Raw genomic sequence first — 16,686 nt, forward strand, 5'->3', positions numbered from 1 at the left:
GGTTGCACTGTGATGCTAACAAGGGCATCTCGAAGCCTTCCCTTGAGATCCAATGAAGGGAAGGAGGGAGGTAGACACAATGTTCAGGAGCAAATTTGGAGGGACATTTTGGAAAACGGGTGCTTGAGAATAGTCTGCTATAAGGCTCCCTTAAAAAAAAAAAAAAAAGTCCCCTTGGGGCCTAGGAGAGCCAGCATGTATATGCAAGATTAGCCTACATTTTTTAATCAAAATTAATTTTTCTGTGAGACTGTTTTAGCATGGGTAATGCTAAGAGGGTGTATCCCTTAATGTCATTGATTCCCTTCCGCTGACTGATCAATAAACTCAGGAAGATGGAGGTATATGGGGGTAGGAAGGAAGTTCAGTAGCACGAAAGATAACAAGAGGGTGAGCTGATGTCCAGAAGCTAAGGAAGAGATCCAATCCCCCTCTCACTTCCCATATGAATACATGAAATCATTCAGGCGCTCCCATGCATCCTTCAGTTAAATGCAAGAAAAAACATGGTCAGGAACAGGCCCAAAGGATAAGGAAATGCCTTGTCTGCTGACTCCATTTGCCAGCATGCTTTGTGAACCAGCAACATCAATTGTTTTCCATGGGGCATGGTGAATCATAAGTGCTTAAATGTCATGCACAGCAGATCCAGAAGAGTGAAATATTCCTCACCATACACACACCATGTCCATGAAACTACATTTTCCATCATGCCTTCTTCCTAATTTTCTGTGGTGCACCTGATCAGGTGCACCACAGAAAAGTCACCACTGCCTGAATCTTAGATCTAGGCCAGCACCTGCTTTCAACACCTTGCAGGATTAAGACATAAGATTGCCATACTGGGTCAGACCAAAGGTCCAGCAAGCCCAGCATCCTGTTTCCAACAGTACCTGGCAGGATCCCAAGGGGTAGATAAATTCCAAGCACCTATCTCAGAAATATGAAGTGGATTTCTGCTGGTTTATGGACATTTCCTCAAAGAACTTGACCAACCCAGCTACTTTAACAGCTTCCACCTCATCCTCTGGCAATGAATTCCATGGTTTAACTATTGAATAAAATTTTGGGCGACTCTTCCTTAAGTGCATCACTTTGCACTTGTCCACATTAAATTTCATTTGGATGCCCTCTGTCAGTTTTGAAAGGTTCTCTTCCAATTTCTCACAATCTTTTTGTGATTTAACAGCTTTGAAGGCGTTTGTGTCACCCTCAGATCTAACCGCCCCACTCTTTTCTGAGAAGCGGTGTGATCGTGCATTGCCTCTTGGTCCCACCTGCAGTACGAGCCCCGGACTGCGGTAATTAATGGGCCGCATGCAGGGCACGGATGTGCTGCACACCCCAACTCCTCGTGCCTGTGGCGAGCTTGGCCTGGCAGTGGAGGAGCTCCAGCTGCCCACACCACACTGAGCCAGCCCTTCTCCTAAGAACATAAGAAATTGCCATGCTGTGTCAGACCAAGGGTCCATCAAGCCCAGCATCCTGTTTCCAACAGTGGCCAATCCAGGCCACAAGAACCTGGCAATTACCCAAACAGGAAGTAGATCCCATGCTACTGATGCAATTAATAGCAGTGGCTATTCCCTAAGTAAACTTGATTAATAGCAGGTAATGGACTTCTCCTCCAGTCAGGTAAAGGAAGGGGAGTTCGCGGGTGTCCCTGCCCCCTCTCGCTCTTTCTTCTTGGAAGGGAGACCCGGGGAGGCTTTTCACCGGGCCCTGGGCGTTCTGCCCCCGGCCGCACAAGCTGCTCACGGCAGTGGGGGGGAGGAGCGGGAAGCTGGACCCTTCCAGGCCACGCCCACCTCCCAGCACGCCCTCTCCCTCGCAGCAGGAGCTACACCGCCCACCCTGACGTCCGTTGCCCCGGAAACAGGTCCCATCATGCACCTGTATTGCGGAAGTGCATTCTCTCAAGCTGCAGAAAGCGATAGAGAGAGAGAGCCCAGGACTGTACCTGCTCGGCGCAGCCGCCGCCTCCTCCTCCTCGGGCTTTGGTGACGCACGGAAAGGGGCGTGGCCTGAACGGCCTTTTACCTTCCCGCGCTTAATTTTAAAGAGTTGGAGGAAAGACCAGCGCTTTTCTTTTATGGTTTATTTTTTTTTCATTTAACGCTTTCGGGTCGATCTGGGGACGAGGTAGAGATCGCCTGGGAAAAAAAAAAAAAGCGCGTTAGGACGTCATAGCCTGACGTTAGCCGTGCGCCCTCTTCCTCCTGGATAAAAGGCGGAAAAGGCCGCCAGTGACGTGGCCTGTGACATCATTAGGGAACTTGTCAGCGCGCGCTTTGGTCTTCTTTTGGAAGGACGGTATATAAAATGCATAAATAAATATATGGACATATGCATGAGGAATGTGGACTCTTTGTTTTGGAATTATTTGTCTTACTCGGGTTTCCCCCTTTTCTGTGCCAGGTAAGGGAGGAGATGGCATCCGCGTCCTCGGAGTATGCCGACGGCCTGCTGCAAGGTATTACCTGCTTTCTTGTAGGGTTCTTTGTTTGTCCGAGCTTTAAATCGCTCTGTGCACGTGTCCCCCCCCCCCCCCCCCAGATTCGGGGACTAATCAAATTAGAACCCTAAAAAGAAAAGATTGATTGTGGGGTCTCTGCCGCCCCTATATATGTGGGACATGCTCAGGTGCGAAGAGCGCATACAGAGATTGTACCCGAATTATCAGTTGCGGTTTAGTTCTGTCAAGATAGCAAAAGCAAACCGACTTGCAGGCCGATGCAATATTGGAGTGTAAGAAACGGGCATTCGGTCTCCTAACGCACCTCCGCCAGGTGCGCTAGTTATCCTCGACCCTGTCCATGCAGGGAGGAGTAGCTGCGGTGCCAAAGGACGAGATGTGGCTTGACTTGATGATGAAGTCCTAGGGATATCGGATCTTGCCATGTCACGGTCCATGGCGGTTCTTACCAGGTGCATAACAGGAGGGTTTTTTATACTCTCTTTCTCCTCTCTCCCTTTGCTCTTGCAGTCTGTAGCCGGCTGCCCCCGTGCCAGGTGAAGGAGGAGGATCTGTCCCAAAATCCTCAGTTCACCAAACTGTTGCTGGAGATCTCGCAGCACATGGATGAGAGTGGGCTGAGTATCTCACTGAAGAAGGAGCTTGATGAGGTAACCAAAGTTGGCATGGCAGGTCGGCCAAAACTTGAGATGCAGTAAGCATAGGTCTCTACCCTTCACTTTCACCCACCTTGTATTCTCCACCCAGGCAGAAAAGGAGCTGAGGCTGCAGAAGAAAGCCTGGCTGAGGTCAGAGGTTGTGGATCGCCTCATCCGTGAGATGCTGCTGGAGTACCGGGTCAAGCTGCGGGAGCCTGGACTCGCCCCTGAAGACCAAAAAGTAATGCCTGGAGGGAGGGTTGGACAGGAAAAGTAGTTACTTTCACATTTAAGCATTTTATATCCAGCTTTCCCCTGTGAGTCCCAAGGTTAGCTGTATGTATTTGGAAGGACTGGCAGAGGTAACGGGGATAAGAAGCCCTAAAAAGAATGGGTGGGACCAGAGTCTTGGGCTCGCAGCAGATACAATGTGCTTATTCTCAGTTTGAGCACAGCATACATTTAGCACATGTGAACAAGAATTTAACTGCCTGACCCGGTGTACAAGCCGACACCCAGACGGATATTACGTGTCCAGAGTCAATCTGGAATTCCTGCTCAGAATCCACAGCAGTGGCGTAGCCAGAACTGAATTTTTGGGTGGCCAGAGGATAACATGGGTGGGCAGTGACATACAGATCGAGGCCCTACTAGTTGTACTCGTATCGGTTTAAATGTCTTAGCATGCACCCTACAATGGATTTCTAAGTAGTCTACAATAGCCATCGTGCATGAGTGACAGTTTTTAATGCCTTATTTATCTGTATTCATTTATTTTATATTTATTGCAGTTCATAACTTATACAGTATTGTAAAAAGTAAAGCAAAAGAAGGTGTGTTGTGGAGATTAAAGGGTCTGCAGATATTATAAAATTTATTGAAGGAAAAAATACACAAATCCTGGTAACTGAAGGCGTAACACCTAATAAAAGTTAAAGTACAGCTCTGTCTCCTGACATGGGACCGTGTTTCGCAAAACACTGCATCGGGAGTATCTCTCTAGAAGAAGTCAAATAAAGAGGAAAACAGTTAACTCTTACAGTCCTTGTTGGGTGAAAAAGTTACATATGCAGAGCACAGAGTAGGAAGCAAGGATCCACAGCTACCCTTCCCCCTTTGTTTCCCCCTCTTATTCTCATTTGCATACAGCTACGCTTACTACTTGTACTCCATGTATTTTTGATATTCTGCATTGGTTCTTGCAGGTATATTTGTTCTCTTTATACCATTATTTACCACATCCGATTTTTCTTGTCTAAATATCTGTGCATCCTACAGAGAATCTGGACCAGAGGTTCTCAGCCCTGTCCTGGGGACCCCCCAGCCAGTCGGGTTTTCAGGATATCCACAATGAATATGAATGAGAGAAAATTTGCATGTTCTGGCTGGGGGGTCCCCAGGACAGGGTTGGGAACCACTGATCTAGACGTTAGCCAAATACTGCATCTCTGTCGCACGTGTGCAACATGGACAGACCCTTACCTAAGACAGAATAGGGGAGTGCACCTTAGAAACAAACATGCAGACAAAATTAAAATGGAAAGCCTTAGAAAGTAGACTCTGTGAGCACTGCAATACTGAAAAAAAGCAAAATACAAATATGTAAGAAATGCACCTTCCCAAAGATGGCAGATTCCAGTCGCTGAAAGGCAAAATAATTTATTTTTTCCCTTTGTTCTCTGATCTTGTTTTTCTAATCAGTTGGTCCCAATCTCTTTTTTTCCCCTCTTATCTGTCTTTTCCTTGATCCTTTTTCAGGGTCTTTTATTCTGCCTGTCTTCTTTCCTTCTTCCTTTGTACACACACAGATAGACTCTCTCTCACACAGGATGCCACTCTTCCATACTCTCACTCTCACATGCAGGCTCCCACTCTCACATACACAGGTTTTCCCACATGCTCTCTCTCTCACACAGGATGCCACTCTTCCATGTTCTCACACACACATACTCTCACATACACAGGTTTTCCCACATGCTCTCTCTCTCTCACACAGGATGCCACTCTTCCATGTTCTCACACACACATACTCTCACTCTCACATGCTGTCTCCCACTCTCACATACACAGGTTTTCCCACATGCGCTCTCTCTCAACCCCCCCCCCCTCGGGTAGGCTCTCATTTACATTCCCCTCAAGCAGACTCCCATTCACACTCATACACACACACACTCACACACTCTCACCCCCCCCCCCCCAGGCAGGCTATCATTCACACACACACCACATAGGCAGGCTCCCTATCTGTAGTAAAAGAGCCTGTTCTGCTGCTGCCCGCGGTATTCAAAACTCGCATGGCTAGCGCTCATCTATGCTGAGCTCGCAATGCATGAGATCAACATAGAGCACATACCGGCAGCACGAGCTTTGAATGCTAGAGAGCTGGCACACATGGAGGAGCAGGAGAACGGGTGCCTTCTGATGAATTTTTCTTTGACAGCTGGTCTCCCAGTCCTATTCCTCTCCTCGGCATCGTTGCAGGCCTCCTCCTCAGCCGCTGGTGAGATGGTGGCATTCTCGCGTGCCTCTTCCTCTTATTTATTTATTTAACAGCTTTTCTATACCGACATTAGAATGCACATCACATCGGTTTACATCTCAACAGTAGGTGGAAAGTACAATGAACAGGGGTGGGCGAGGGACAAAAGTAGAAACGCAAGGGCAGGAGGCTCTAGGGGGAGCCTGAAAATTGAACTAGAGAAGTAACAATAACTCGAGAGGTAACACATTTACATGATGCAAATTCCTTGGAGCGAGTCAAAGATAACAGAGAAGCAGGAGAAGAGGGTGAGAGAGGTGCGTGGAGTTAGTCTGGAAATGCCTGGTGGAAGAGGCAAGCCTTTAGCATTTTCCTGAATTTAGTCTGGCAAGGCTCCAGGCGACTGTGGCGTGATTATGGTCCACTGGCGGCCTCGCAGGCCTCTTCCTCCTCCGGCCTGGCGTGTCTGCTATGGTCCCTGTGATAAGGCCTCTCTTCTTGGGCTGCCAGGCAAGGCTGATTGGGTGGGCCTGAGCCCAAAGTGAGTGGCCTGTGGCCCACCTGTTGCTACACCACTGCTGTACAGAAAATTCAGGCCAGTTAAGCCAACAGCAAAAGCTGGAGTGGCTCAAACTGCTCTGACATGGCAGCTCCGTAGCTCCTGATTTGGTGACTAGAGGGGAAAGGGGAGGCTTTTGAGGCAATGCTCAGCTTAGACTGGAGAGATTGGGGGGGGGGGGGGCAGGTATCTGAGAATCCTTTTTGACCCTGCGGCTCCCTTCAGCTTACCCAATCACACTTGCTTTCTCTTTGCTCTGGTTTAGTTTATTAACATTTGTGGATCACTTGGTGCACAAAGCTCTGAGCAATTTTACAAAACTTTATTTATTTAAAGCTTTTTTTTATACCGATATCAGTAGCAACATCATATCGGTTTACGTTAGAACTATAGGTTGGGGGTTTACAAATAACAGGTTACGGGGATGGGATGAAAGGAACCACGTTGCAGAAAGGCACTGAAAAGGCAAGCAGAACAGGCTGCTGGAGGTAAAGGCATAACAATTGCAAAAAGGAACATAGCAACAATGCAACAATAACAGTGTGATAGTGTAACAAAGATATACAATGCTAAATGTCTTTATACAAGGGTTTGGATGAGATGGAGTAAGAGGGAAGGAACCTACTGTGGGGTAGGCTTGTTTGAAGAGCCAGGTCTTCAAGTTAGTTCTGAATCTAGTAGCGCTATAAAAAAATAAAAATTACAATGCAAAAGTAGACTCATAAAACATTAGAACTAATCAGGCAGAAATGAGACAGAACAAAACTGTAGGCCTGCTGGTATAACCTTATTCCTCTTCAGCCAATCCACACCAGTGGGTTGTGCACTCCAACCAGCAGATGGAGACAGAGAGCAACTCGCCCATGTCATCCTCGTATAGCTCCGCTCAGGCCCCAGCCAGTCGCTGTTTCTCTGTCTGCAGCAGGTGCTGGACATGCAACCTTACTTGTCGATTTTGGCCTGCCAGGATGGAACAGGCCGCTTTGACTTCCTGTGGTGACGGCTTTTGCTTCGTCCCTCAGTTGAGAGTCTAGAAAAACTTTCAGGGGATAAATCTGGACAGGAGTGAGATGGAAGGTTGTGGCCCTAGCCCTCCTCCTGACAGGAGACGAGCCCCAGTAGGGTAAGGAGGCCTGGGGCTCAGCCTCTGGCCCTTCTCTCTTCCTTCTGCTCTTTGCTTCCTGCCATTCTGACTGCTGCAGGCTGCTTTAGGCTTTTTCAGCACCTTCTTGCATTTCCCCGTACACTTGTGGGATTTGAATCTGGTCCTCGCCTTTCTGGCGGGTCTGACCTTTTGTCCTCTTCGGGGAACATTTCCTTACGTTTCCTGACCCTGAAGACGGTGTTTCTGGCCCCGGTGGATTTTGGAATTGCAAGCCTTGTTGTGCAGAGACTGTTTAGTTTTTGTTTTTTTTTATTATCACGCTGGATAGGCTGCTGATTTGGACGGGACCTGCCTTTCTTCCGGAGAAGGTTTCGGACTTTCACTTAAATCGGTTGGTTTTGTTGTCATCCTTGGACAGGGATGTGGATGGACAGGAACACAGGAAATTGCAGCCGTTGGTCGTGCGATGGCATTTATTACATTATCTGGGCATTACGAATGATTTTCGGAAATTGGATCAGCTTTTCTTCGTGGGGGGAGGGGGTGTAGAAGGGGAGGCAGCTGCTTGGGGCACAGTGGCCCGTCAGATTAAGGAAGTGGTGTCAGCGGCCTGTGTGGCTTCCAGGCAAGTTTGAGCGCATTCGACCCGGGCACAGTCGGTTTCCTGGGCAGAGTTGCGTTTTTGCTTTCTCCGGCAGAGATCTGGAGAGCAGCGACATGTTCTTCTTTGCATACGTTTGCCGGATGTGGCGGCGCGGGAGGATTCGGCCTTTGCTAGGGCAGCCTCCTGCCCTTCTGGGGCGTAGCTTTGCTACATCCCACTGGTGTGGCCTGGCTCGCTCGCATGAAGAGGAAGGTGAAATTTACTTCTTCCCTGATGATTTCCTTTCCTTGAAGTAGGGCCAGCCAGCCTACCATCCCTCCCTGGGCTGCCTTTGGGGCGGCCCGTTTTCTTCTGTTTTTTGCTAGACCCTTGTCAAGGAAGGAATGGGATTGAAGGATCTCCCATGGAGCTGGGCTAGCACAAAATCGGGTAAGGGAGTCCCGTTTCTTCTAGGATATCCTGGTTTTCCGATTCTCCTAGGTGACTATTGTTAGCAGAACTGAGGCGGGTGTTTCCATTATTTATAAAAACAAACCAACCCCACAAGGTTAATTTTCAATACTGCTTGTAAGAAGTGATATTTCTTGTTCGTGTTTAGTGTCCACAGTTTGCTTTTGAAGAAGCTGCTGGCTGGCCGGTGCCTGAGCGGAGCTGTACGAGGGCGACATCAGCGAGGAGTTGATTTCTGTCTCCATCTGCTGGTTGGAGTGCACAACCCACTGGTGTAAACTGGAAAGGAAATTGTCAGGTAAGACGTAACTTCACCTTAAGGAACAATGAAACCCTATTAAACATCAGCCGGTTTACAGAAACGCTAATCTAAAAAGGTAGGTGTTTAACTTGGCCTTGAATTTCTTGGTGTCAGTTTCCAGTCTCGGTTGTAATGGGAACGAATTCCAAAATTCAGGAGCTGCAACTGAGAAGGTCCTGCTCTGTGCCAGCCTCTCGCACTCTCTCTCTCTGTGCGTTTCTATATCTTTGTCATTCTCTCTCTCTCTCTCGCTAGTTCTTCGAGTCGCTGGAGCAGTGCTTGCTGGTGTCCGAGTGTTCTCGGATGCTAGATCCCCCTGGCCCCGCCACGGCTGAAGGCGGATCCCCGCTGTTAGGACTGGAGAAGCAGGATCTGCAGAAGTACCTGCCTGGGAAGCAGGTAGGCCATAGCTGCAGCGATTCATAGTGAACCGGATGCAGCAACTCATGTAAGGAGTACTTTATAGCTTCAAGGGAGGCAGCAGCTAGTGGAAAATACTGACTACACTGTGCATTGAAAAAACCTTTCTGGATTGTGAAAATAGATTTATTTTTTTTTAAGCATGAAATGCAGCTTCATTTAACCCTCTACAAATCTGTTAGCCCAAGCTCTTTCTCTGTTTCTCTGCCTCTTTCATTTTCTTTCTCTCTGTATCTCTTTGTGCTTATCATTTCTATGGTGTTAATAGACATACATAATGCTGTGCAGCTACACAAGAAGCAGGCTCTGCGCCATGCAGCTTACGGTCTAGTTTATAAGAGGCTTTGGGAACGTTATCAATTATAGAAAAATGGTTGGAGAGAAGCAGGAGACATTTTAGGTTGGAGCGGAATATGGCCCGAGAGGGTGCATGACACACCGAGCCAGGAGCTCTGGTGCACCAAGGTGGAAAGGATGGAGACAGGAGGTGGAGAAGGGCACAGGTCCGAGTGCGAGGAAGGGTCTAGGGGGAGATAGGAGAGGTGGAGTAAAGGCATTTGTTGGTGAGTAAGAGAAGCTTGATCTGTATGTGGAAGGGGGTGGGGAGTCAGTGTAGTGACTTAAGAGGGGCTATGTGGAAGCGAGGTTGCTTGCTCTAACTTTGAATGGACTGTGATGGGGAGATCTGTGAGAAGCAGTGGGTGATGAGTATCTTAGTCTTTCTCTCCTGACCAGGATTGGCTAGAGACCGGAGCATTGTTTATCATTTGCAACCTTTTCTGGATGGCTGCCCCACACAACCCTCTTCTGCTTTGCCGTGCCACAGGATTTGCTGAGGATGAGAGACCGCCTGCCCCGGGAGATCGAGGAGCGGCTGAAGCGCAAGTGTTTTTCTCTGCTGTGCTTCCACCAGCCCGAAGCCAGTGAGTCACAGGGCTGGTGAACCTTTTTGAGAAAGGAGGGGACGCCTGTGTAACGCCCCCCTCTCCCTGCAGGTGGCGACAGCGAGGTGCTGAAGGCGGCCAAGGCCTCGCGCCTGGCAGCGACGCTGGAGGATGAGAAGCGACGGCTGCACAGCGAGAAGGAGAAGCGTGCGGAGATGATTGGACTGTTGCAGAAGCAGAGAAGTGCATATCCGCAGGTACTGACGCAGGCAAATGGGGGAACTGAAGGGCGCACGTGTGTGTGTGTGTGTGATTCTGCTGCACTTCTTCCTGCCTTTCAGGTCCTCCTGCGCTGTCTCGCCCTCCTGCGGACCCTGGCAGTGCAGTTCCGGCTGCAGTCTCAGTCCGAGATTGACCGCAGCAATGCTCAGTACTTGGAGACTAAGTGCACTGCCCTCTTCCTGAAGATCAGGTAATGCGGAAGGTGCTCTCTGCGCATCACTGGAGCAGCGGGGCGGGGAGAGAGGTCCCTCGGGGCTAGTGGAGGACGTTACATGGAGAAGTCATTTCTTTCTCTTCTTCTCTCCCAGAATGGAGGAGCTGCAGGTCCTTACTGACACATACACCCCTGAGAAGGTGGAGGTTCATGGTATGATCAGGTGAGGACCAGGCCCCGAAGCCTGGGGGGGGGGGCCAGTGGGCTGTGGAGATGCCAAGCAGTGGTGTGGCTGCTGTTTTTTCCATTTCTGGCCCAGCTTGGCTGGGGCTGAGCATCAGTACGTGCGATGGTGAATCTATGCCGGCCACAGAAAGCTGTTATTCACTCAGCAGCAGAATGAAGTTACCTTAACATGCCAGCGAGCTCATTAGTATGCATTTGCATTTTAGCACGGCAATCTGCTTTAATCAATAGCCAATATTCCCTAAGCCGCGTTCTGTACATACCCCAGATCAGTCTAGGCGAGTGGGTTTTGCATCCCTGCCAGCAGATGGAGGCAGAGAGAAACTTTCCAGACACTGCTACATAACCCAGAGCGCCACCTGCAGTCCCTCGGTATTTCTCTGTCTCCAGCAGATGGTAGAGGTGCAAAACCTGTAGACTGGACTTGGGGAGGGGGGGGAGAAATAAAAAAGAAAGGAGAAGAAATAAATACAGAAGGAGAGAGACTGTGCTTCCTAAGGCGTTAGGTTCCTTTGTGGGTCATCCCTTAGGTAGAGCCGGGTTGGATATCCCTGGCTGTCTCAGCCTGAAGTTCCCAGACGACTGAATAGCCAGGGGTCCGGGTTCCCTTGGTCGCTCTGAAGCCCACTCATCTGTTCCTGGCCACGAATTGCAGGGAATTTGGAGGCTGTCATTAAGGGCTGAGAGGAGCTGTGAGCGCGCTGCACTCTTGTCCCAGCGGTTCTGCAGGAGGTCAGGGTGAGTCGAGGAGGCTGCATTCGTGCATCCGGGATCCAGGAGGGATCGGCGAAACGGCGTGGTGGGTTTGGCAGTGCATGCTTGTGGACCGCGAGGGAGCTTGGCGCTGGCCACTGAGCGCGGCAATATCCTGTCTGGCCTACAGGATAAGGCGTTCACGTCTTAATTCAGCCATGATTATGTCACTGGGGGCGAGGGAGGTGACTTACACAATCTTCGGGTGCCAGCAAGGAGGCTTTACAGGATGCTGAACCGGCGGTGGCCATTTTGTCACTACATGCTCGGAGGTGGCTTGTTACCGATGAGGCCAGAGACTCTGCTGGTTCAGGGTGCCTCTGAGGGCCGGGGGATTGTGGAGGAAGCTGCTGAAGAAGAGATGGCTGGTGATTCTGAGGCCTTCTCCTCCTGCATAAGGCATATTTAGCCAGAAGGGGAGCAGGAGCAAAGCGGCCACTAGTCTAAAATTCTAAGCGCCCAGCGAAGGTCCATAAGGTGCAGTTCACAGAAAATTCAGGTGGGCTGCTCCACTGTCTGGGCGTCTGAGAGCCTTCAGGTGAGGATGAAGGGTCCTGTTTGGATTCTGACGCACTGGAGGATCCTCAGGGGGTTCGTGGTGACGATCCTGGGCACCATCAGAAGGATGATGTTCCTGAGGCAGACAAACATCAATCAGATCTGGAGGAGGAGTTGCCTAGTGGTTAGAGCAGTGGACTATGAACCAGGAGACCAGGGTTCAAGTCCTGCTGTCGCTCCTTGTGACCTTGGGCAAGTCACTTTACCCTCCATTGCCTCAGGTACAAAAACTTAGATTGTAAGCCCTCTGGGGATAGAGAAATAACTACAGCACCTGAATGTAAACCGATGTGATATCTCAGATCAAATGTCGGTATATAAAATTTTAAAATAGAGTAGTTCGCTTGTTCTGAAAGGAGAAATTATGCCCTCTTATTTCCCACGTTCTATATGAACCTGGGGATCAAAGTCCAGCAAGAGGAATCAAACAGTGATGCGCTGCGGGGTCCCCCCGAAGACTTTCCTAAGAAGATGAAGTTGGTAATCCAGGTGTGGGATACTCCAGAAGCCAGGGTGATGGCAAAGTAATATCCTTTGTCGGAGGAGACCTTGGAGCTCCTGATGCTGCCGAAGGTAGATGTCAGTCTTGGCAATGATCAAGATGACTATTCCAGTAGTGGGATCAGCTGCCTTGAAGGATGGTCAGGATTGGAAGTTGGAGATCCAGTTAAAGAGGATGTTGTAGTAGCCTTATGCAACGAACTTGCTTTTACTGGGTGTAGAAAGCGCAGGAGAAGGACTCTTGTTCGGCGGCTGAGGCCAAGCATGCAGCTCGGTTGGAGGTGGTGGTTACTTCGACTGGCAGTGCCCAGGATCTGGGATTATTTGCAGGTCCTGGGGTCTATGGCTTCTAAGCTGGAATTAATTCCGAGGACGTTTTCTCATATGCGGCCTTTGCAGCGAGCTCTTCTGTCCGTTGTACCACTTCAGGGAGGTGCCAGGTCCAGTCTCTTGTGGTGGTTGTCTCAGCAGAACCTGGTGAAGGGGGGGTGGGGTGGATCTTGAACTCCTGCATTGGGTGGTAGTGACCACGGATGCCAGGCTTGACGATTGGGGGGCCATGTGCCTAGGGCAGAGAGCTCAAGATCAATGGTCAGCAAGGGAAGCGGCCTGGTCTTTCAACAGTTTGGAAATGAGAATGGTTCACAGAGCATTGGCTTCCTTTCTTCCGCAGATCTGAGGTTGGACAGGTCTTCTCGGACAATGCGACAACAGTGGCGTATATCAATCGTCAGGGCGGGATGAAGAGTCGCTGGGTGGCTCAGGAGCTTTTTGTGTGGGCAGAACAGTATCTGGCAGGGTTGGCGACGTCCCATGTGGCTGGAGTAGACAATGTGCAGGTGGATCATCTCAGCAGACAACAGTTGGATCCAGGGGGCATGGGAGTTGTCCTCAGAAGCCATGGATCTCATTCGGGCCTGGTGGGGGGCATACCTTGGTTAGACTTGATGGCTTCACGCCTCAATGCAATGCGGAGTGGTTTTTCAGCCACAGGAGAGAGTTCAGATTGATGCTCTGGTCCTCCTATGGCCTGTGCAGATTCTGTTGTAGGTTTCCTCTGTGTCCTCTTGTTGATCGATTTCTTGCGCTGAGTGGTTCTCGTTGCCCCGGAGCGGCCTCGCCGTCCCTGGTTTGTGGATCTGGTTCATCCAGCAGTAGACGGGCTCTTCTGATTCGGTCGTCTGCAAGGGCTTCTTTGTCGAGGTCCCATATTTTCGGATAGGGCGTATTGCTCTTGCCTGGCTTTTGAGGGGAGGCGATTGCATCTGAAGGGCTATTCAGAAGCTGTGATTGCTATGTTGCTTCAGGCTAGAAGACCTTCCACCTCTCTAGCTTATATCCGAGTGTGGAAGGTGTTTGAATTGTGGTGTGGGGAGGGAGGTGTCTGCCCTCTGCAGGGGGAAGTTCCTCCCATCTTGACCTTTTTGCAGAACGGTTTGACCAAGGGATTGGCTTACGATTTGCTTTGTGTACATGTGGCAGCCTTGTATTATCTTCAAAGTAAACTTCGGGGAAGACAGCTGGCCTCGCACCCGGGCATCATTCATTTCTTGAAGGGGGCGAAACATTTGAGGCCTCCGGTCCACAGGTTGTGTCCGGCTTGGAACCTTAATTTAGTTCTGCGGGTGCTGTATGGTCCTCCCTTTGAGCCTTTACGTCTTTGAAGGATCGTACATTAAAGGCAGCCTTCTTGGTGGCTGTTTGTTCGTCCAGATGGATTTCAGAGCTTCAGGCTTTGTCGTGAAGGGATCTGTTTCTGCGGATTACGGATGATGGAGTTTTGTGGCCTACGGTCCCTTCCTTCCTTTTTTTTTTTATCACCTGAATCAGGTGCTAGAGTTTCCTGCCTTTCGACGTTTGGAGACGCCATATGCGAGGGAGTTGCATTTATTAGATGTTCGTTGGACTCTGTTACCTTATCTTAAGGTCACTAAAAGTGTTTGGTGATCAAAACAGCTTTTTGTCTTGTTTTAGTGGGGCAAAGAAGGGTGCAAAGGCCTCTGAGGCTTCGGTGGCACAGTAGCTCACAGAGGCTATCTGCTTGGCCTATATTTGTAATGGTAGGGCACATAAGAACAGGCCATACTGGGTCAGAGCAAGGGTCCATCAAGCCCAGCATCCTGTGGCCAATCCAGGCCATAAGAACCTGGCAAGTACCCAAAGCTAAGTCTATTCCATGTAACCATTGCTAATGGCAGTGGCTATTCTCTAAGTGAACTTAATAGCAGGTAATGGACTTCTCCTCCAATCCTTTTTTAAACCCAGCTACACTGACTGCACTGACCACATCAAAAGGTTGCTGGCAGCGGTGGAGCCTTAATCCAGCGCCTTAGACCGCTCGGCCAGGCTCCCGCAAACTGCAGGAACTTTGTTGTGCTGCGACGCGATCTTCGCTTCTTACTTTTACCAAGCATTTATCATTTAGATGTTCCGGTGCCGGAAGAGGTGTGGCGCGAGCCGGTCTTTTGGGATCCTGCCCAGAGTAGGAAGGCTTGGGTACACCCCACTTGTCTGGACTGATCTGGGATATGTACAGGAAAGGAAATTAGATTCCTACCTGCTAATTTTCATTCCTGAAATACCACGGATCAGTTCAGAGGCCCATCCCTGTTTTTGATTTTGAAAGCCCTAGCTTGCTATGGTTGTAAGTAGGGCAGAAGAGTTTGAGGGTTTTCTTGCTCCTTTGTTGGAGGTGAGGGCTCCAGTTCAGGAGTTCAAGCCTTTTGTTTGCTCTGCTCGCCTTGGAAAGGAGTTGGTTTGCAGTTGACAGTTAGAGTTCATGGCGTTCATCTTGGCTTGGGTACAGGTCAATACTGAAGGACTGCAGGTGCCACTCTTGGAGGCAGAGACCCTGCTACATAACCATCTGCTGGCAGGGAGGCAAAATCCACATGTCTGGACTGCTCTGGGGTATTTCAGCAACAAAAATTAGCAGGGAAGAACCAGTTTTCCTTTAGTGCTTTTAAGGTGCATTAAGACCTACACTAGCACGACTGATATTTAATAAATAGCCCTCCCTGTCTCTTACAGCTGTTCTGTCTTTCTGTCTTTCTTCCCCTCTTTTGTTGTGTTTCTATTGGTCTCTGGATATCTTATTTCTGTCTCTTTGGTTAGTCTCTGGCTGACGTTCTTGTCCCCCCATCTTGCAGGGATGGCCTGCAGGGGGACATCCAGACGCTGGAGAAGGAGGTGCAGAGCTGCCAGCAGGTCTTGAACACCTACGAGATCCTGGGGCCGGAGTTTGAGGTGCTGGTGGAGGAATACACCCGCCTGAAGCAGGAGATCCAGTACAACAAGTGGGCCCTGGAGGAGCTGAGCAAGTCCTCCTCCTCCTAACCGAGAGACTGTGGCTCCCTGAAGCATCCTTACTTCCTACTGTTGTTTAAAGAAAATTAAAATAGTGGCGGTTTCAGAAGATGCAGGGTCTGTGCCAGCTTCGCAGAGGACTTGCAAGAGGAAGCGGGAGAATGTCTAACAGGAGGGCAGTGAGACAGTGACTTTAATGAAAAGCAGCAGCACTTATTTATTGAAATTGTGTGCATGGGATTGGGGGGGGGTTATGACAAATTCCCCCCCCCCCCCCCGCAGATCGTATCAATTATTGTTTCTGTGGTTGAACTGTATTGGGCAAGGGGAAAGCTGGGGGTCTTTGCGCTCTGTAATGAAGATGATACTTACACAAGCACAGTAGCAATAAAAATAAAATGAATTTGTATTCACTTGCATAAGTTACCGTCTGCTGCTCTGACAGAAACTCAGTGAAACATCATTACCGACCACCCCCTCTCACACTTGCAGCAGTTTGCTGGCGCCTGCAGCTTCAGGCTCCAGTTGGCCTGTGGTCCACCTGGGGCAGGGCCAGAGGAAGCACTCTTACCTGTATAAGATGCTGCAGGTGAAGTTTGGACACAGAAGCGAAGAGGCCGGCCCCCGCTGACCCAGCAGGGTGCGGAAGCCCCCAGGTGCATGGGCTAGATACGCCAAGGCTGGATCTGGGCCGTGCGTTTTGCTCCCAAAGTACCACCCGTAAGCACGGCACTATCAATGGAAGACAATTCATACCCCAGCTCAGTGCAGACAGGTGGGGTTTGCACCTCTACCAGCAGATGGAGGCAGGCACTGCTGCATAGCTGAGCGCGCCACCTGCATTCCCTCAGTATTTCTTGGTCTCCAGCAGATGGTAGAAGTGCAAACCTGCAGTCGGAGGTTTTGAACTTTAAAAAAAAAAAAAGGTTTACTAAGAAGAGTGGGGCTTCTCGAGGTGTTAGGTTCCTTT

At 49.8% G+C, this 16,686-nt stretch overlaps 1 protein-coding gene across 3 annotated transcripts; it reads left to right on the forward strand.

The window, feature by feature from the left end:
• The first annotated feature begins 1,904 nt into the window (after nt 1–1,904).
• Nucleotides 1,905–16,155, forward strand: HAUS4 (HAUS augmin like complex subunit 4). 3 transcript variants are annotated; one of them, XM_029581241.1, is made up of 10 exons: nt 1,905–2,095; nt 2,419–2,473; nt 2,987–3,126; nt 3,224–3,355; nt 8,868–9,011; nt 9,859–9,955; nt 10,028–10,173; nt 10,258–10,388; nt 10,507–10,575; nt 15,560–16,155. In XM_029581241.1, the coding sequence occupies exons 1-10, from the start codon at nt 2,093–2,095 to the stop codon at nt 15,744–15,746; spliced, it is 1,104 nt and encodes a 367-aa protein (XP_029437101.1). In that variant the 5' UTR covers nt 1,905–2,092; the 3' UTR covers nt 15,747–16,155. The 3 variants fall into 3 exon arrangements, with proteins under 3 accessions (XP_029437101.1, XP_029437103.1, XP_029437102.1); XM_029581243.1 differs by having other exon boundaries at nt 2,040–2,142; nt 15,560–16,151; XM_029581242.1 differs by lacking the exon at nt 1,905–2,095 and adding an exon at nt 2,153–2,313 and having other exon boundaries at nt 15,560–16,148.
• The last annotated feature ends 531 nt before the right edge of the window (nt 16,156–16,686 follow it).

Source organism: Rhinatrema bivittatum, chromosome 16 (assembly GCF_901001135.1).
Source record: "Rhinatrema bivittatum chromosome 16, aRhiBiv1.1, whole genome shotgun sequence".
NCBI lineage: Eukaryota > Metazoa > Chordata > Amphibia > Gymnophiona > Rhinatrematidae > Rhinatrema > Rhinatrema bivittatum.